The following is a 21,888-nucleotide window of genomic DNA, read 5'->3' on the forward strand; positions in this document are numbered from 1 at the left end:
AATGTGATGCGATGCATCAGTCTACCATTAGGTGGACCAAAAAGGATAATTTTATTTTTATTTAAATTTAGAAAATTAGCAGACATCCACATTATAATGTCCTCTAAACAAGCCAACAAAGGCACAAATTAACTATTACCAGAGAGTATGCATAATATCTGGGTGTCATCTGCATGAACATGAGAGGACAAATCATATTTCCTAAAAATGGAACCCAAAGCGAGCATATATGAAAAAAAATGGGTGGGAGCTTAAATGGAATCCACGAGGAACCTCCCAACAAAGATTAGCAGCAGAAGACACAGATGAGTCCAAATTTACAGAAAATATGAACCAGTTGAAGACAGCTCCTTTTAACCCCACACCATGACCCAGCTGTCAAATAGATATCATTGAGGACCTTCAATAAAGCAGACTCTGTACTGTGAAGGGCTCAGAAACTAGACTGAAACATCTTGTAAGAATTTAGATTTAAATAAGAGTGAAGTTGACGTGAAACTATTTTTTCAAAAACATTTGAGATAAAAGGTAGATTAGAAATATGCTGTAATTTTCAAGTACAGAAGAATCCAGATTTGGTTTCTGAAGAGCAGGAACCACCAGACCATGTTTAAGGTCTACTAGAAAAGACCCCATACTAAGCAATTTATTTACAATAGAAAGAAGGATTGGCCCTTGTGTGTGTCAAAAAGTTGCATTATTATACGTGGTGGGATAATATCCAATGAACAAAATATAGGTTTGAGGTAGGCAATGACTTTACCTAAAGAAGAAATGGAGATGGATTCAAATTCAAGCTAAACAGATACAGTGCTCAGCTTAAATGAGTACACCCCCTTTGAAAAGTAACATTTTAAACAATCTCAATGAACACAAAAACAAAAGAAACTTATAACATGAGAGTAAGGTTAATAATATATGTAATTCCTCCAGGTACCAACAGACACAAGTGGCTTTCTCATACTGATGGATTTATTGAATCCAGCTTAGTCAGGATCATAAACACACCGTGAAAACTAAAGCACAGAACAAACAATAATTAGCTTAAAGAAAGAAAACTAACAGATAAAACTATTTTGACAAATACAACATACAAAACATACCTCGTTGGCTGAGTACCGAGAGAGGAATTAGTTTAAGTCTTTTTCTTCTTCTTTTTGTTGATCTTATTTCTCTTATTAGCTTAGTGACCACACTTTAGTCATGCATCTTTCTTTCTCTAGAGAGATCGCTTCTTTCTCTAGAGAGATCGCTTCTTTCTCTAGAGAGCTCGCTTCTTCTTCTTTATTAACCTCTTCTCTGCATACGAAGCTCGCTCTTAAGCTACAGCGCCCCTAGTGGCACTTAACGGTAATAATAATAAAATACAGAAAATGAATAGAAACGCAAATGTGGCAGTAACACTCCCACCAATCTCACAACTCTTACTGTGGGATTTCTATGACTTACACTCAGTCTGACAAACTGAACATGAAAATAAACACAAACCCTTAGTCTGCTTCTAGCAAAACAATAACCTTATGAATAGGTCGTTCTAATGAGACTGTCTTAGTCACAAGTTTACTATGCTTGTCATATGTCCTTTCACTAACCAAAAGTCGAACCTTTCTCACTTTGTTATCAGTTCCTGGATAGACATCAGTGACTTTGGCAAGCTTCCATTCATTACGTGGTGCCATGTCATCTTGTAGAAGCACTACATCATTTATCTTCAGATTCCTTCTGTGTACATTCCACTTCTGTCTTGGTTGCAAGTTGAGCAAATATTCTTTCCTCCAACGAATCCAAAACTCATTGGCTAAATATTGTACTCTTCTCCATCTTTTTTGAAGATACAAATCTTCTTTCATAAACTCTCCTGGAGGAGGTTGAACAATGGTTGACTTCATAGTGAGGATGTGATTGGGCGTTAATGGCTCAGGACCTGTTGGATCACTTAAATGCTCGATGGAAAGTGGCCTACTGTTGACAATCGCCATGACCTCATACAACAAGGTTCTCAAGGATGTACTGTCGAGTCTCTTTGCTGACTGGTCAAGGATGGCTGAAAGAACACTACGGATGGTCCTGATCTGTCTTTCCCATATTCCACCCATATGGCTTGCCGAAGGGGGAATCATGAGAAATTCACATCCAAGCGCTTTTACCTTCTCCTGATTCATTTCTTTCATGAGATCTGCGAGTTCTCTCTGGGCCCCAATGAAATTGGTTCCTCTATCACATCTCAGTTGACGCACATTTCCTCTTATTGCAATAAATGCTCGCAGAGCATTTAGAAATGCGTCTGTACTCAGGTCGTCTACTACTTCAATATGTATGGCTCGTGAACATAGACAGGTTAGTATGAGTCCATATCTCTTGAGCTCCTTTCGTCCATCTTTGACGTATATTGGTCCAAAGCAATCCATCCCAACATAAGTGAAAGGCGGGGTAGACTCAGTTCGTTCTACTGGCAAATCTCCCATACTTTGATGCTCCGTTTTCCTTCTGTATTTGCGACATCTGACACATTTGAAGATGTATGATGAAACTGCACGGCTGCTCCCAAGAATCCACCAACCATTTGCACGCAACTCATTCATAGTCATTCCACGACCTTGATGTTGAACCTTCGTGTGAAAATGTCTGATCAGCAAAGTTGAAATATGACTGTCCTTGGGAAGTATGGCTGGATGTTTTACATGCGGGTGTAGTACAGCTTGACCCAAACGTCCACCCACTCTGAGGATTCCTTTTTCGTCCAGAAACGGACTTAGTTTGTACAGATTATGATTTGTGGTCTTGGAGACTATTTTCTTTGATTTTAGACTCTTTATCTCTTCTGCGAAAGCTTTCTCTTGAACAATTTTGATGATAAACAGTTCTGTTTGTTTTCTTTCTTCCAAAGTTGTACTTTCTTTGATCCTTTGTATATCACCCTTGTGTTCCTTGACCCTTCTTCTCAAGATTGCAAATGCTCTTATCAATCTGGACCATTCTGAAAACTTCTCAAATCTGCTGAAAATGGTTTGCTCTTCCTTTGCATTGATGGTATACACAGAGGCTTTGCGAAGTTCTGGATCATTTTCCCTGATCTCTCCCACCTTAACATCTCTATCAGGAATGTTCTTCTCCCAGAGAAATGCTGGCCCCTCAAACCATTCAGAGGACTTCAGTTGTTCTGCGGTTAAGCCTCGAGAAACGTAATCTGCAGGGTTCTGCTCTGATGCGACATACGCCCATTGTTCTGGCTTTGTGCTTGACTTGATCCTTTGTATCCGATTCGCTACGAAGACTTGAAACCTTTTGGCATCATTATTTATGTAGCCGAGAACAACGGTGGAGTCGGTCCAGAAAAACTCAGTAACGTATGGGATTTCAAGTTCTGTCCTGAGTAGATCACTGACTCTAACTGAAACAACTGCTGCTGAGAGTTCGAGTCGAGGGATAGTTGTGACACTAGTAGGTGTGACTCTTGACTTGGCCATTACCAAGCAACAATGGACTTGATCTGATTGGTTAATGGCTCGCAGGTAAGTACAAGCACCATATCCATTGACACTGGCGTCTGCGAAGTGATGAAGCTCGTAGCTTTTAACCTGACCGAAATCTGTAGGAATGAAACATCTTTGAATCTGCATGTTAGCTAAACTTGGAAGGTCTTTAATCCAGGATTCCCACTGGGGTTTTAAGTGCTCTGGAAGCTCGTGGTCCCACCCAACCTTATCCTTGCACATTTGCTGAAGAATCTGCTTTCCCAAGAGGACGAACGGTGCAATAAACCCCAGGGGATCGTAAATGGAGGCGACAGTAGAAAGTAAACCTCTTCTTGTAAGGGGGTTCAACTTGACTTGAACTCTGAATTTGAATGTGTCTGAAGTGACGCACCATTCAACTCCAAGAGCTCTTTCAATGCGTGGTAAACTTAAAGACAAGTCAAGGTCTTTCACTGTGGCACACTCTTCTTCTGGAATAGTGGACATAACTCTCTCACTGTTACACACAAATTTGTGGAGTCTTAACTTTCCTTTGGAACAGAGCTCTCTTGAGTCTTTGATGAGCTGAATGGCTTCCCTTTCAGTAGGAACGCTTGCCAAACCGTCATCAACATAAAAGTTTCTCTGTATAAAGTGTATGGTGTTTTCTTTGAATTGACCTTGTCCTTGGGCAGCAAGGTGTTTCAGGCCAAAGTTGGCACAGCCTGGAGAAGACGCTGCTCCAAAAAGATGGACCTTCATACGGTAAACTGATGGTGATGCTTCCAAATCTCCCTTCTCCCACCAAAGAAACCTTAAGTAATCCTGGTCTTCTTTTGTGACATGGAACTGGTGAAACATCCGCTCTATATCACACATGAATGCGACAGAACTTCTGCGGAAACGACAAAGAACACCAACCAATGCGTTTGTCAGGTCAGGACCAGTTAAGAGGTGGTCATTGAGAGAAGTATCCTGGTACTTGGCCGAGGCATCAAATACTACTCTGATTCTTCCGGGTTTGTGTGGGTGATAAACCCCATGATGTGGGATATACCATGCAGGAGTGTTATTCAACTCTTTGTCAGGGACTCTTTCAGCATCTCCTCTTGAGATGATGTCATCCATGAAGTTTGTGTAATCATTGTAATATGATTTGTCTTTCTTTAATCTCCTTTCAAGACACTTTAGGCGATGCATTGCACATATTCTATTGTCTGGTAATGTGGGTCTTTCGTCACGAAACGGTAGTGGCATCTCATAGTGGCCGCTCTCATTTTGTGTGATGTTTTCTTTGAGTTTTGTGAGAAACTTTAAATCTTCTTGTGATACAGGGTTGCCCTCAATGGCTCTTTCAGAGAAGTCTCCTTCAAGTGCTTTGATAATGTCCGAAGGGGTGATGTCCTTTACTGTTGTCCTATTGACATAGTGGACTTTGTTCTGAAGCTTTAGAGAAGGCTTAAGCTCTGGGATGACTTTCTTGACAATAATGCGATGACTAATTCCAATTGCATCTCCATAGTTCAGGCAGTGATTGGTTTGTCCAACTATACTCCAACCAAGATCGGTGCGTTGAGCGTATGGCTCGCCTTCCTTGCCTGACACAATCTCTCTCGGCAGAAGAGCTTGTGAGCAGTTGTATCCGATCAACAATCCTACCTCGCAATCTTGCAAAGGTGCGATTTCTGATTGAAGGTGTTCCAGATGTGGCCAAGCTTTGGCTGTTTCATTAGTTGGAATGTGAGCTTTGTTAGCTGGAATGAATTCTCGTGTGTATGTAGGAGGTAAAGTGATTCTTTTACTTGAGTAAAGGCCACGAACTTGAAGATTTTGAAGTCTGTCGGACTGAACAACTGTAGTCTGGGAAGACATAGTAGACAGTTCTAATTTAACAGGTTCTTGGTTTGTCTCTAGTAACTTTGCAACTTCACTGAGAACAAAGGTTGTATCGCTTTGCGAATCCAGTAAGGCATACACAAGAACTTCTTTGTGTTTTGTGGAAGATGAAAGCCACACAGGAATGATTGCAGCTGTCTGTGTGTTATTTTCTTGACTTGCAACTCGGTTAGTCGTAGCCATGGCTGTAACTTGTTCTTGAACTCGGTCGCTTTGACTTGACCTATCGTTGCTTGGATTTAGATTAGCTATTGGTTGCCTTTGTTCTCCTTTGTCCTTAACTCTATCTTCATGAAGACAAGTCGGATGCCCTTTACTGCACCTTTCACAAATATTGCGGTTGGTACAGCTCTTCGAATGATGGCCTGGTTTGAGACAACCAAAACATAGCCTTTCTGACTTAATAAAGCTGACTCTGTCTGACACAGCCTTTTCCAGAAAACTTCTGCATTTGTGTAAACTGTGCTTAGGTTTCTTACAGAATACACATACCAGTTGTATCTTTTCTTGTGAAGTTGTCATCAGGGTTTTAACTCCAATTTCTTTCTGTTTTGTAAGCTTCGGTTTGTCTGATTTGTTAGGCTCACATTGTTTAAGTGACTGTAAAGATGTAACAGGATTACAGGCTATCTTGGCTTCTCTCGATAAAAACTCAACAAACTGGCTGAAAGTGGGAAACTGATTTGTTTGTTCTTCAATTTCAATAACTTTGCGGTTCCAACTAGCAGCAAGCCAGTCTGGAAGTTTGGAAAGTATCTTTTGGTTCTCATTGCAGTCATTCAAGATCTCTAATGACTTGATGTGAGCTGTAGCAGCTTCACAACTGCGCAAGAAATCTGCAAAGTCTCTTAGTTCGAAACTGTCTCTTGAAGTAATTTTGGGCCATGCATGCAGTTTGTCTCTAAAGGCTTTCGCGATTGTGAATGGATTTCCATATCTTTCATCCAGAATCTTCCAGGCAGCAGCATATGCAGATTCAGTTCCAAGCAGGAAATATCCTTCAACCGCTCTCTTAGCCGGTCCATTCACATATCTCCGAAGGTAGAATATTTTCTCCTTGTCTGGGATATTTTTTTGGTCTATCAGCGTTTGAAATGACAGCTTCCAGTCACTGTAACTTAAGGAATCCCCAGAAAACACAGTAGGTTCCGGAACAGGGATACGGCTAGCACTTAATGCACTTGCTAGCACTTTAACAAGATCTGATGTACCATCACTTGTAGGAGTGACTGCAGCTTGGGGTATGACTTGTTTAAGCAGAGATGGGAAGCTTACATGTTCAGCGACTTTCATTTCGTTGTTAATCTTTGTTACATCGATCTTTTGCGCTTCTACTGCACTCATTTGGTCATAAACCTGCATCTTTGCTTGTGCTGCCTTTAGATCTTTGACCTTTTCCAGGTGCAGTACTTTTCTTTTCTTTTCATCAAGTGTTCTCTGCAGAGCTGCATACTCTGCTTCTTGTTGAGCCTTAAACTTTGCTTCGTCTGCTTCTCTCTGCATTCTTAATCTAATTTCTTCTGTCTCTCTTTCTAAGCGCTTTTGTCTAATCAATGTTTCTTGTTCTACTGCTTTTTTCCTGACTTCAGCTTCTAGTCTTTCTATCTCTTGCTGTTCCGTTTCTTGTTCTTCTAATATTTTGAGAACAGCTTGACTCGCTGCTGCTTCTGCTGCGGCTTCTTGACGTTTTATAGAGGATCTATGTGAATGCTCAGATGAGTTCTTAGTGGTGTTGAAGGAGCTTGACTTATTGCTTACAGTTTGAAAGAGGGAGCCTGTTTCCGGCCAATCTTGTTCCTCTTTTCCTTCCAATCGGCTGGTTGCTTTATTCACGAGGAAACCTGAGATCTCCACACACAGATCAACTCTGCGACGTGACTCCTGATCCGGTGGGGTGAGCTTACGTAACTCTTCATAAACTTTTGTGACATCTGCACAAAGACCTCTAACATCACCAATAATATCTTCAAGTATGTCTTTATTCAAGGGTTCTGTTTGAGAGAGGGGTAACTTGGATGCTTTTGCACGTGTTCTCCACTTTTCATAGTTGTAGTTAAATCTTTGCTGGAGTCCTTTAATCCTCTCATCCTGCATTTCTCTTCCCTTTTCTGTGAGTGTTTTCACTCTCTGACTTCTTCTAAGTTGTACTGATTCTTGCTGCTCACTAAGATCAGTACATTGGGTTTCTTCAGACTGCATCTGGGGTTCTGCACTATTTAGTGGTATATTTGGATCAGTCATTTTAACGTCTTGTCACTTGTCACTAAACAGCAAAATCTTTACGTTAACTAAAAGTCATCCCTGTACTGCAGGCAGTTAAAATATAAAGGCAGAATAAAATAAAAATGTAACACTGAATCTTAATGCAGTAATATGAATGTAACTTAAATTACTGTCAACTTAAATATACCCAAAACGTATTCGAATAAGAGTTATTCACATTTAAACCGTTCACATAAAATACAGAATTTTACAAATAGCCCAATAAAACAAAACTAGGAATAGCAAAACGTTACTTTCACTTTTCACAGTTTGATTAATCAACCATAAACTTGTGTTTTGTTTTCCTTGTTTAGACAAACCCTTAACTTATGAGTGTCCACAAATCTTATTGTCTTATCTTAAAGTGTTGCTCTTCAAATCATGTGCTTTGGTCCCGTGCGCGCTCCCTGCTCTGTTCACGTGCCGATCACGCTGTGGCAAGACTGCTGCTCCTTTGATCATGCCGCCTCGCCTCCACCCGCATGCAGATCAGTACGAGTTTTCACTGTAATTCCTCCAGGTACCAACAGACACAAGTGGCTTTCTCATACTGATGGATTTATTGAATCCAGCTTAGTCAGGATCATAAACACACCGTGAAAACTAAAGCACAGAACAAACAATAATTAGCTTAAAGAAAGAAAACTAACAGATAAAACTATTTTGACAAATACAACATACAAAACATACCTCGTTGGCTGAGTACCGAGAGAGGAATTAGTTTAAGTCTTTTTCTTCTTCTTTTTGTTGATCTTATTTCTCTTATTAGCTTAGTGACCACACTTTAGTCATGCATCTTTCTTTCTCTAGAGAGATCGCTTCTTTCTCTAGAGAGCTCGCTTCTTCTTCTTTATTAACCTCTTCTCTGCATACGAAGCTCGCTCTTAAGCTACAGCGCCCCTAGTGGCACTTAACGGTAATAATAATAAAATACAGAAAATGAATAGAAACGCAAATGTGGCAGTAACAATATAACTTAGATTACACTATAACTTAGAGATACTTTGGTTGCAACTGTGGGTTGCAACCCTTTCCCAGGGTCCTTCATCCAAACCACCTCCTGTTCCACAGCAAGGTGTGAACTCCCTGGGTCGGTGACCCTAGTCATATGGCGTTATTTTACTGTCAAATGTCGAGAGCACATTATTGTGACACGAGAGCAAATCAATGTAATGCGCGAGCGCAAATCTGTTCCCTCGCGCGCGGATTTCCTTTGTTCTCGCGCAAATCTGTCCGCTCGCGCGCGGATTTCCTATGCTCTCGCGCAAAACTGGACGCGCGCTCTCAAATATACAGGGCTCTCTCATGAACTGCCTCTCCTCTAGCTCAGATATTGCGTGTGCACGCTCAAACTGTTTCCTGCATGCTCAAACGTGTCCTGCGCGCTGAAACTGCACATGTGCGCTCACGAATCTCTCCGTGCTCTTGCAGAAATTAATTTGCTTTTGGATTAAACGCTGTCAAAAGTTATCAACCAATCAGAAGAGACGACTGATCCATGTAAATGATACGTGGAATCTTATTGGCTGAGAGTGAACTGCGCCTGGAATTCTTTCTACAAAAATGGATATTTCATAATATTTATCAAATGTAACCTAGTCTAACTGCATCACATTACAGGTCAAACCCCAATTTATCTAAACAAACAAACAAAAAATGTTTCTTAAAGTTATTGTGGTCATACGTTTTGTGTTGAAATTTATATAAAAAATAGGTAACATTTTACAATAAGGTTTTTATTTGTTAACATTAGTTAAATGTATTATCTAACATAAACTAACAATGTGCAATACATTACTGTAATTATTAATCTTTGTTAAGGTTAAAAATACAGCTGTTTGTTGGTTGTTTACTTCACAGTGCATTTACTAATGTTAACAAATTCAATAAAAAGACCTTCAATAAAGCAGACTCTGTACTGTGAAGGGCTCAGAAACTAGACTGAAACATCTTGTAAGAATTTAGATTTAAATAAGAGTGAAGTTGACGTGAAACTATTTTTTCAAAAACATTTGAGATAAAAGGTAGATTAGAAATATGCTGTAATTTTCAAGTACAGAAGAATCAAGATTTGGTTTCTGAAGAGCAGGAACCACCAGACCATGTACTAATGTACCATTTACTAATGTTAACAAATACAACTTTTGATTTTAATAATGTATTAGTAAATGTTGAAATTAACATTAACAAATATTAATAAATGCTGTAGAAGTGCAGTTCATTATTAGTTAATGTTAACTAATGCAGTTAAATAATGTTAATGAAACCTTATTGTAAAGTATTACCAACAAATATCTTCTGATTTAAGACCGAACAAGATCAGGTCAGATCATCATTCCCTTAATACTTAAAATGTGGAGATCACATATACCACCATAGTCAATTTCTTTTGAGGTCGGGTATAAAACATGACATACAAAAATACTTAAGCTCTTATGTATGCATGATTAATCAAAATAACACGATCTTATTCCTAAATGACAACGATTCGGTTATGTCTATTAAACCTTTGAAATTACGAACATACTGGAATATTTAAACCTGGTTTTGCATTGCCGCTGAAAACAGTGGTCATAAACTATATGTTTTAAACAGCTTCACAAAGCGTTTTCAACAACACACTATTGCTACTTCTGTGTTGCAAACATTAAATAATAATGCAAGTAGCCTATTGCAATAACAATTTATAGTCCGAATATACACTGATTTTAGCAATAAATTACCTTTGAAACTAATGTTATTACACTGTTCTGCCAGTAGGTGGTGACCAGTGACTGTTAAAATGTATTTGATGATCAGAATCATTAATTCAAGAAATTAATTTAAAAACACTGTACGAATCATATCTTCATTCATTTCAAACGATATTGTAATTTAAATTAATACATATTTTTAAATAGGCTTTATAACATTTTACACATTTCTAAATAGACTGATTTATAACATTATTAGTTGTTTAATCTTTTGTTTTTAATTAATGTTTAATTTAATGTTTTGGTCCATGATATTGGCTAATATGATGGTTTTGGATAAATCGTTCAGTGGGGTTTGACCTGTAATGTGATGCAGTTAGACAAACAAGCTTATTAATATAGAAAACATCCAAGCGCCCCATTCCAAGCCATTTCTAAGATATGTCCTGCATTTTGATTAATATTATTAAATATTATTAAATTGTAAAGAAATGAAATATCCATTTTTGTAGAAAGAATTCCATTGGCAGTTCACTCTCAGCCAATAAGATTCCACGTATCATTTTCATAGATCAGTCGTCTCTTCTGATTGGTTGATACCTTTTGACAGCGTTTAATCCAAAAGCAAATCAATTTCTGCAAGAGCACGGAGAGATTCGTGAGCGCACATGTGCAGTTTGAGCACGCAGGAAACAGTTTGAGTGTGCACACGCATCTGAGCGAGAGGAGAGGCAGTTCATAAGAGAGCACTGTATATTTAAGAGCGCGCGTCCAGTTTTGCGCGAGAGCATAGGAAATCCGCGCGCGAGCGGACAGATTTGCGCGAGAGCAGAGGAAATCCGCGCGCGAGCGGACAGATTTGCCCAAGAGCAAAGGAAATCCGCGCGCGAGCGGACAGATTTGCGCTCGCGCATTACATTGATATGCTCTCGCGTCACAATAATGTGCTCTCGACATTTGACAGTAAAATAACGCTATATTAGTCAATGCAAATTCTGATGCAAATTGTAAGTTCATGCCCCATGTTACGTGCTGCGCGTGTTTTCGATGTTTTTTTTCCCTGCCTCTGTTTTCTGTCCTCTGTGCTGTCTTGCTCTCAGGTCCACGCTGATTGGAGTAGGTGACGGTCACTCTTCATTACGGTGTCGTCACTTGATTGGCTGCAAGTGCCGCCCTGGAAGTTTAAAAGTCTCCCGGCGTGTCTTGTTCAGCAGTGCAGTTTGTGTGTGTCTCAGGCGTTTTAGTTAGAGCCTGTTATACTCTGTATGTTTTGTTCCTTTTGGCGTGTGAATCCGACACTTGACTTTGTCTATGTTAGAATGTCGAGAGTTAAGAGTAACTGATTACCTTTTGGGGAAACAGTGAACAGGTAAGCAGGTCGCGCGACATACATATTGCCCGCAGTTATCAAGTGTTAGAAACACCAGGTAAGAGGTGAGCGCCCTTTCTTGTATTTTGGTTTTTATTTGAGGGTAGGTATAGTTATGGCGTCGGGTGCGCCGAAGATCTCGGGTTTTCTTTTCACATTTTTCTTTGGTTAGTAAGTTTAGAGGGTTTGAGAATTTAGTTTATGAATTGTTTTGTTTTATTCCTTTCTTTAATTTGGCGCCACCCTAGTTCCTTTTCCCCAGTAGTTAATTGTAAATTTCTTTATCCATTCTTCTATATAAATGCATTGTATTATAGCGCACTCACACTGATTAGTGGCTTCGGCTTGACGTACCAACATTAAACAAATTAATTGTACCCGCTTTTGTGTGCCTGGTCTTTTCTGCTGCCCGCTCCATTACAGCAATGTTAAAAACTAAATGTTGCGTTCTACCCTAGACCTTTAAAAGTTCGTAACACCCCACATTGGGGGATGTTTTTTTCTGAGTATTTAAAGAAATGTTGCAAAAGGCTCTGGGCGACTCTGTATTCAGATGAGCCTGCATTGCTGAGTGTCCAGGACACTCAGCATTGTGTATTTTTCTAATGTCAGGTATGCATCTTACTCTATTTCTGAGCATTTGATGTTTTGTATTGATCATCTTTGAATTGATTATGTAATTGGCATGATACATTTACCTGACTAATAAATTGTCACATTTGATTTTATTCTGACTTACTCTGAAATTATTGACTTCAGTAGATTACGATGTATCCATTGTTATCGCAAATCTGCGTTAGGTTAGTAACAGACTCAAGTCCAGTTGAGTGGAGCATAGGGCACATCAACTGTGATTTTAGAGCTCCGACTAACGCTTGGCATTAGTTCAAGTGTACTTAAACCGTAAAGGCTAAAAAGGGAATTTCCATTTAGGACAACAAAATGTTGATCGACCAACCTAAATAGGGTGAGCCTTACCTCTGTTTAATGTAATGTTACTCTAGCTAAGTGTAAACCATGGCATAACCAAACCAAAGCTGCTATAAGAGAAGTAATTTTGGTCGGCTTATCTGTAGTAGTGGTTGTGACCTCTGACTAGAGTTAGTGTTACTTTAATTCAAGTGCATACAGATCTATGGGGACTAAAAACAAATACTTTTAGATAGAGCAAGCATGAAAGCAGCCTTCTAAACAGTATAGTCAATTACCTCTGTCTAGTGACCAAGACTGGTGAGTTTGTGATCGTGGGCCCGCATAATTAATGAATGGCCAGTGCGAGGACCCTGTGCGACTCTGAGATCCGAATGAATGAGTACAATAAGAGTAAAGAGTTAAATAGAATATTCAAATGTATAGCTAAATTATTATACAAATGACCAATAATCAATCGGCATTCCCTAGTGAAAAAAAAGTATACTTTATTGTATTTTAAATATATTCCCTTTTTCTATAGTACACTGCAAATATACTAACAAAAAATGTACTATCATTAAATATATAAAAATTATATTAGTATCATATTTTCACAATGCAACTTTTAACACACTTTAAAATAATTGTACTTTAGTATATTTTCTAAAAATATATTTTCTAAAAATATACTTGAAGTGTAAGTTCAGTTTATTTTTTAAAAGTGTATTTATTTGCACTTTATAAAAATATATTTGAGGTATATTTTAACAGTGTGCTGAAAATGATCATTGTAACAATGCACTGAAAGTATATTTAAAAAATAAATTTTTTAATATCCTGAAGTTGTAGTGTATCTAATGTTAAATTTGAGTATATTTTTTAAGTTTACTTCTTCATCCTTGGAATTCATTATATTACTTGTGCTATTTATTTCAGTATGAATGCATTACAAGCCCATTTAGTATATGCAGTGTAGACTATACAATTTCCAAATATGTGTAAATGTTTATTAAGTTTACACTGGCAGAATCATTTTACAATCGTACAACACACCAGCAGCACAAGTAATGCGAAAAAATATGTCGAGTGGTTAAACTTATCGGAATTCAAATGTCTCTTCAACTTGGTCTGTGACCAATCAGATTTTGTTGCTCACTGCCTTCAGCCAATCAGAGCTGCTGACGTCACGGTCGTCATCTGAATCCCCTCGCTCAGTCAGTCAGGTGAAGTATAATGTCGCAATGTATAATTTATTTAATAAAACACTGAAAGCGCAATACATCGCTCAATCTCGGGGATTCTGACCAGTTCAATCAAGTGACATCGCAGCCTGACCGTGATGGCGACGACAACCGGCTAATCTAATGGCCTACGCGATCCTGAAAGAACCAGAGAAAAGTGCTGAGAGGTGAGTTGTAGTCTACCAGTTAACAAACTTTATTTTATTTTCTTTAACAAACGGAGAGCGAGATTTCGGCTTGATATTTCCTTTTTGAGTTTTTGTGTGGTGTTTTATGGCACATGTTTGTATGCAGCACCAAAACATTCATATGATTGGTCAAATCGGCCCGTATTCTGTACGATATTACAGTTTTTCTCAGTCGCTTTGGTGCATTTCTCACATCACTATTTACATTTTCACAACAGTTAGTTCAACCTCCACAACATTTAGTCATTTGTGCACATCATAGTAGCAGTTTCTCATTCCTTCGAACAAATTGCAAATGCTTTTGGACATGCATCAATTGCTTTTGGACATGCATCAATTGCTTTCATACAACTCTCTGCTGTTTTATAACATTATCATTTGCTTATGTCATGTCAGTCAAAATTAACTATACTTGTGAATGCTTAATAGTCATTCCATATAAAACTAATAGTCCTCATTTCATTGCTTGAGTCATTACATACAAAAATGTTGAACTAGTTATCAAAATCTGTCAAGCTAATTTTACACATTTTTTAAAAATCTTTTTTTCCTGAAAATGTCTCTTAAATTGAACAATTTTTCTCAAGTGAATAGGGTTGTTTGAGATGCGCCTAGCCTCGCCTGAAGTTCAGCCGAGAGTAGGCGGCTGCAGTTAGGGGAGGAGTGAAATAAGTGCAGGCAAGACGAACAGTTCTCTGTTCTCGTAGTGGATCAGAACCTACGAGATCAAAGGCGGATATCGCGGGATTCACACTCGTGCGCTGTGTTGCTGATAAACTGGATGCAATTTAAGTTCTGTTGCTTTTATATGAAAATAAACATAATGAACAATACACCCAAAGTACTTGTTATTTATTTCCATTCGAAAGATGTGTGTATCAATCATTTTTACTTTAATTATAGACATGTTTTATATATATATTTTTTTATAAATGACAACGTTCGCATAACCCATAGAGAGATCACTGTGTCAGAGAGTTTGGGAATATTCACACATTATTTTTACACATAAAAACATGATATTAGAGTTTTAAAATCAAACATTTTAAATCAGATCAATACATCACGGTTGTTTAAACCAATAAGCTTTAAGCTGTGTCGTCAGCAAGTCGTTTCCCATCGTACTTTTGGTCAGCGCAGTCGGTGGAGAGCAACTGCGCTCGACTGCAGAATCCGACACGTCCGCCTCGCACTCGCGAGAGGTTTTTGACACACGTCGGCATGACATCAGAGCAAGGCGGCCCACCCTCGGACACATTTCTAACCGGCATGCATCTCGCGGTGATCACCGGTGATCGGTTCTGCGCAGAATTTGCTCATCTCAAACAAGCCTATTCTCAACTTTCACTGATGAGAAGGGGTGTGTGAAGCATTAGTTGCAACCAATGATAAGCCACTTCTCTACAATCACTGTCAGAGGTGAATCCCATAAACCCCCATTTTACAAGTATATACGAACCAAGCAGGACATAGTGTGTACCATTTCTACAATACTGTGACACAGAAATGGAAGGTCAGCCTCATGGAAGAGGGGTAAGGGTGCGGGGAAGAAGGGGAGGGGGACAAAACAGGGGAAGAGGAAGAAGAGGCCAATAGGGTCCGTGTACGTTTTGATAGTTTGTTTTCCAATTTGAAATGAAATACGCAGAAACGAAAAAAACGGTCGTTTCCCGTTTTTTCGTTTGTTAAAAAAAAACGGGAAAACAAGATTTTGACTCGATTTTCGTTTTTTTCGGGTCACGGATAGAAAACGGAAACACGACTTCAAAACTCCTTTTCCACATGTGGGCGGTCATTACACGCCCCTTTCAGCCGATTGGTCTATCAAATCTGAGCCAATGACGTCATCTTCAGTTCGTTCAACAAAATAACAGTCCTCTGCTGCTATGTCAGTAGATGTCATAAATCGGCTTTCTTCTGTGCAACCTAACGCGTATTTCACAGAAATATGTATGCACAGATAAAAAAACCTACAGTAAATTTAATTCAGTCTGTTTTTAAGCTGTCATTGTGTTTTTAAAATGTAAAATGTAAATGCCTCTACATCTGTTACTAAGCGCATGACATCCTTTGGGCTACTACCACCGATCAATAGGCTATAAATAATGATAGACTATTCTTTATTATAGATCGGTGGCTACTGCAATCATTTTTTATTTATTTTTTTATTTTTTTATTTTAATGTTTTGTTTACATTTTATACATTTAAATTCAATCATTTAGCAGACGCATTCCTTGCAGTAGGCTATATAGACTATGTAGTCATATTAGAAAATAGGCTATCCACTAGGTGGCGCACATGACCACGATAACCTTCGTGCTGGGTTTCGTCTTTTTTACAGTCTATGGTTTCGTCGAAAGGCGATGGCGATCCTTTGCTCCGCAGTAGATATTTTCATATTTTCAGTGTTATTCATGCACAGCAATACTAATGCGCTGTGAAGTCATCGCTAAAAATAAATTAAGAGCAGCTTCTTAACACAAAATAGTTGTTGTTGGTGTGTGTGTGTGTGTGTGTGTGTGTGTGTGTGTGTGTGTGTGTGTGTGTGTGTTACATTTGTTTTCACGATATGTAGCCTATGGACAAAAAGACAAATATGAAATATAATAAATATAGGCTAATAAAACTCTTATTCCTGTTTGACATGTGACAACACCTAATAACGGTATCACCGTCAGGGGGCTTTTTAGTTTTCCTTAGCTTATAAATGGCCATGCGTATTTTATCTCTTAAATTAAACATAGCCCTATAACTTTTATGAACACAGTGAACATTATTATATGTCACAGTTTACTTGCTATCCTCACTTTTTCTGTCTTTCCTTCGCTTTTTAATGAATTAGCTATAAATGGCCCTGAACATTTTACTTTCAATTTCGATGCGATTCTGCGTCAACTGCTTCAGTGGACAACAGCAAAACAAAAACTCTCGTATATTAAACATAAAACTTTTATTATCTTTGTAATTATTTCATTATCTTTTATTATCTTTGTAAATATTCGTGGCTTAAACAGCTGGAAATTTTACTGCAAAAAACTTAAACTAAACAAAAATTATTGTTGCCTTGTCAATATAATTTCTGTTTTTCCCTCTGACTTTCAACTGACGCGATCATCGTTTCATTAACCGACAAGATTATATTAAATTAGAATTAAACGAAATTAGAATTGATAAATGTCTGTAAATCATTAAAAAAAATCCCAGGGGTTTAGTTTTAGCCTATGAACAAATAGCAGAATAAACAACAGAACATGAGGGTTCATCATCATCACGCACCTGCCGCGTTTCTGGAGAAAAAAAAAAGATTAAATTATATATATAGGAATAAATAGCCTATGTCTATGCGCGAAATTTATTTCACTTAAATAATTAACATTACCAAATTGAAAGGGGAAAAAATGCGACAATATGAGTGTCGGTTCATTTTTGAGAAGTTCACAGAAAGGAAACCGAGACGGCAGAAAATGTCTTTGTTTATTTTACGAGCAATGTTTTGTTTTTATTGTGAGTGTACAAAAATAATAGGCCTATTTAACCTTTCACAGATTCGAATGGTGTTACATAGGCTATATTTGACCATAAATGTCTGAGTATTTTAAATTCAAGTGAACGCGTCGGCGCCTCACGCGCACAACATCAGTTTTAGTAACTTGACATCACAGCCTGTTAACTGTCACAATAACATAGGGCCTACATTCAACCAAATATATGAAAAGTTATACTGCTCATTTTAAGTAGTCTGTGTACAATAAAAGCGTTTAAATAATAAATATAGTTTAGCCTCCAAATCGTGAATAGCCTATTGTAACATTTGAATTTGTGTCAAATTAGAGAGTTAGCCTATAACGCCGGTTTCTGTTTCAGTTCAGCTTTAAATGAATTCGTTTTGGCTTAACATTTATATATTATTTTTGTCATAACTAAAATAGCTATATACACTCTAAAAAATGCTGGGTTAAAAACAACCCAAGTTGGGTTGAAAATGGACAAACCCAGCGATTGGGTTGTTTTAACCCAGCGGTTGGGTTAAATGTTTGCCCAACCTGCTGGGTAGTTTTATTTAAACCAACAATTGTTTAAAAATTGCTATATGGCTAGCTTAAAATGAACCCAAAATAGTTGGGAAATTTAAAACCAGATGCAATTAGAGGCAACAATAATAGACAAAAGGTGAATGTTTATTAATAAGCTTTAATATTTTATTAATATAAATTAAAAAGTTTAATAGTTTATTAATATAAATTTATTAATAAGCAATTTAATAAATGTTTATTGTTTAATAATTATTCATTGAACATTAATAAATGTTCATTTCCAACATACTTTGGGTTAATTTTAATTAAGCAATACAGTAATTTTTAAACAATAGTTGAGTTAAATAAAACTACCCAGCAGGTTGGGCAAACATTTAACCCTACCGCTGGGTTAAAACAACCCAATTGCTGGGTTTGTCCATTTTCAACCCAACTTGGGTTGTTTTTAACCCAGCATTTTGTAGAGTGTAGCTGTAATTTTGATCTTTAATGTTTGATCTTTACATATTCCTTCAATCTTTTAACCAAAGTGTTATTAACATTAGCCTATTCAGCAGGCAATGTTAGGCTATATAAAATAAATAAATAAAGAGAGATGAGCTATTGTTCGTTTTTCAAAATTGCTTACACTACTTATTGTGATTTATTCTATTTATTCAAAATAGAATAAAATAAAAACTGTAGTTTTTTTTTTTTAATCTGTGCTTTTCATCCGCTCCGAAAAATCGAGTCAAAATCTCGTTTTTCCGTTTTTTTTTAACAAACGAAAAAACGGGAAACGACCGTTTTCTCGTTTCTGCATATTTCATTTCAAATTGGAAAACAAACTATCAAAACGTACACGGACCCAATAGGCAGATCCCTGATGAAATCAGGGCTACAATTGTGGATCATGTTGTCAATCACGGCCTCACAATGGCTGAGGCTGGTCGAAGGGTGCAGCCAAATGTTGGGAGAACCACTGTAAATTCAATTATTCAAACATTTCGTTGGGAGAACAGGTGTGTATAAAAGGACAGTAATTCAGCACTAAACAATCTGCACTGCACTACTGTCATCGTGTCATACATGAAGCTTGCAGTGGGACAAGAACTTGTCACTGTACATTTTACATTTAGACGTACAGCTTTACTGCATCACAATTTTAGTGTATTGTAGTGTACAGTAGTGTTACAGTAAAGATTTGCCATATGTACTGCAATATTGTTTACAGTTGTGCACAGCTCTACCCAAAGGGAGTTTGTTTGTTGCAAATAAGGGTGTATTTTTTCTTTTGCACAATGCTGTGAACAAATTAGAATTGCAAAGAGCATATGCAGTAAAAATGTGAAACATACATATTCAGTGTCTTGTACTCAGTTACCTCACTAAATACAGTAATGTGTAACTTTACTGTATTTTTCAAATGGCTGTGCAAATAGTATATAGTGCTGTCTTGAGCATTTTCAGGTAGTGTCACCAAGATCTTTTTTGCATTGGAAAACATTGACAGAGTAAACTGTCATAATGAAAACATGACAAAGCCATTTGACTATCTTGTTCATAAACAATGGTGTCAGGACTTTTCATCTTGATGACACTGACACTTTCATTGACACAAATACTTGCTTTTGAGGAATGACCTATCCATTTTGAGCAAGTGACACGCTTTTGCAGGTTATCAACTAGGTTTTGCAGTTTGTATTAATTGTTTTGAGAACTGCATTAACTGTTGTGCAAATGTAAATAGTGATGTGAGAATTGCACCAAAGCGACTGAGAAAAACTGTAATTCATAAAGTGTTTTATGCTTGACTATGTACCGAAAACAATATCGACATGCCATTCTGATACAGTTCCCTGCTGCTAATCCTCATTTACTGTTCAAAAATAGTATTGGTTCAATGTAGGATTTTGACAGACTATTGTAAACGTGAATAAAGAGTTGAACATGCTGTCTTATATCTTTAGTATATTCTGTCAACAGATGCTGTTCTTCACGAGTCTCTGCGGCCATCATTGTGCCATCAGACACAATGAGAAGCTCATCAGAACATGGAATATAATGTGTAATTTGTAATTGTGTATAGAGGGTCACCATGGTCCAATATTTTTTTTTTCTTTAATGAAAAACATGGTAAGTTTTGCTGAATCTATATTAAGTTTAAATAAAAACCATTGGATTTGTCAATGAAATATGTCTCTTCATTATGTTCTTATATTTTATTTAATTTAGTGGCCTTGAAAACAAATGCATTCAACTTTGGGAAAATGTGTTAAACTGTATTTAAATAGTAGCACAACTGTATTGTGTGAGATTATGTAATTCAAAGTACACTAGTCAACATTTGAAGTGGATCAAAAAAGTTAGGACAACTTTGATTAAAGGTTTTGATCCGCTTCAAATGTTGACTATATTATACAAAGTAGAAGTAATAACAAAGTGTATAGTTATTGACTGCAAAGTGTGTAATGTTTAATATTTGGAATAAGCCAAAGGTACTGAGCATACAGTATATACTATAATATATTCAGTGTATATTGCTTGTGTTTTGTAATGTACTTAAATCACAAATAAAGTGTACTTATAACACAAAGTGTACTCATAACAGAAATAAAGTATACTTATAACACAAATAAAAGTATACTTATAACAGAAATAAAGTATACTTATAATACAACGTATATTATAACAAAAAATATACTTTTAACACAAATGAAGTATACTTATAACACAAATTAAGTACACTTTAATATCACTAATCAAGCATGTAATTAGTCCCTACACAGACATATACTTAAAGTGTATTAAGTATACTTGAAGTTGTTCCAATTTAGTACACATAAGTATACTAAATATACTTAAAGTTGTATTTTAATACTACTTAATTTCAACTTAAATATACTTAGTACAAAATTAGTTGTTTCAAAATAGCACACTTTAAATGAACTAATCATTAACACACTTGAAATATACTAATAATTAGTCTTGCTGCAAGTATACTTAGTATACTTTTTTTTCACTAGGGTTCTAAACTAAATTCGAGGTCATGATAAAATGGAGTCAGATGAAAGATTACATGGAATTAAACTACATTGCCACACTGAAAAGGCTGAACGCGCAAGAAACCTTCGCCGTTCTGTGGGAAACCACCGTTGGGCCGATTGGGCGGGCCTTACACTGCCAAGGTGTTAACTTCAGTGGACGACCTGGACGTCTCTGTGAGATGGTTGCAGTTCCATCTTTTTTCATTTTTTGTACCACTTTTGCTAAAGTATTCTGACTGATAAGTAAAGCTTTGCTGAACTTCTTGTAGCCTTCACCTTTCTGGTGTAAAGAAATTATTTTCTTTCTCAGGTCTTGTGACATTTCTCTTCCATGTGGTGCCATTGCTGACAGCATGAAATGGGAAGAGGTTTTAACACCCTTTTATAGTCAACTGTCTGCTGGACACCTGTGTAATGAATAATTAGACTCACTTGTGGTTGAATTCTTGTTAAATTAGACATTTGTAGTCTAAAATTTAGCTTTGCTCCAGAGACTTTCAGTGGGGTGTACTCATTTTTGTATCACCCTAATTTGAGTAAAACTGAAAATTTAGTTCTCCAAGTTATATTATTAACCTCACTTTTATGTTATAAGTTAAACAGATGTTATATAAAACTTAGTCTTGTCAACATTTTGGAATTTTTTTTTTGTGTTCATAGAGATTTGTTTAAAATGTTACTTTTCAAAGGGGGTGTACTCATTTACGCTGAGCACTGTAAGCAAGGAGGAGGAGCAAACTGGGTATAATCAGTTTGTAAGGTCTGCGGCCTCTGATTAGAAATCTTATTTTGAAAGAATCTGAGAAAGCCA

At 37.2% G+C, this 21,888-nt stretch overlaps 1 protein-coding gene across 3 annotated transcripts; it reads right to left on the minus strand.

Annotated features, from left to right (window-relative positions):
• Positions 1–643: 643 nt before the first annotated feature.
• Positions 644–8,583, minus strand: LOC125272443. 3 transcript variants are annotated; one of them, XR_007185837.1, is made up of 3 exons: positions 8,304–8,583; positions 1,104–8,185; positions 644–1,016 (listed from the first exon to the last, which is right to left on the minus strand). XR_007185837.1 is itself a non-coding variant. In XM_048197260.1 (2 exons), exon 2 carries the CDS (start codon positions 7,590–7,592, stop codon positions 1,491–1,493), a length of 6,102 nt encoding a protein of 2,033 aa, XP_048053217.1. In that variant the 5' UTR covers positions 7,593–8,216; positions 8,304–8,583; the 3' UTR covers positions 644–1,490. The 3 variants fall into 3 exon arrangements, 1 of the variants encoding a protein (XP_048053217.1); XR_007185836.1 differs by having other exon boundaries at positions 1,104–8,216; XM_048197260.1 differs by having other exon boundaries at positions 644–8,216.
• Positions 8,584–21,888: the final 13,305 nt, after the last annotated feature.

Source organism: Megalobrama amblycephala, linkage group LG7, assembly GCF_018812025.1.
Source record: "Megalobrama amblycephala isolate DHTTF-2021 linkage group LG7, ASM1881202v1, whole genome shotgun sequence".
Classification (NCBI taxonomy): domain Eukaryota; kingdom Metazoa; phylum Chordata; class Actinopteri; order Cypriniformes; family Xenocyprididae; genus Megalobrama; species Megalobrama amblycephala.

What these genes read in the sequence shown, in the direction of transcription:
- LOC125272443 (XM_048197260.1), bottom strand. Translation starts at nt 7,592, where the DNA reads ATGACTGATCCAAATATACCACTAAATAGTGCAGAACCCCAGATGCAG.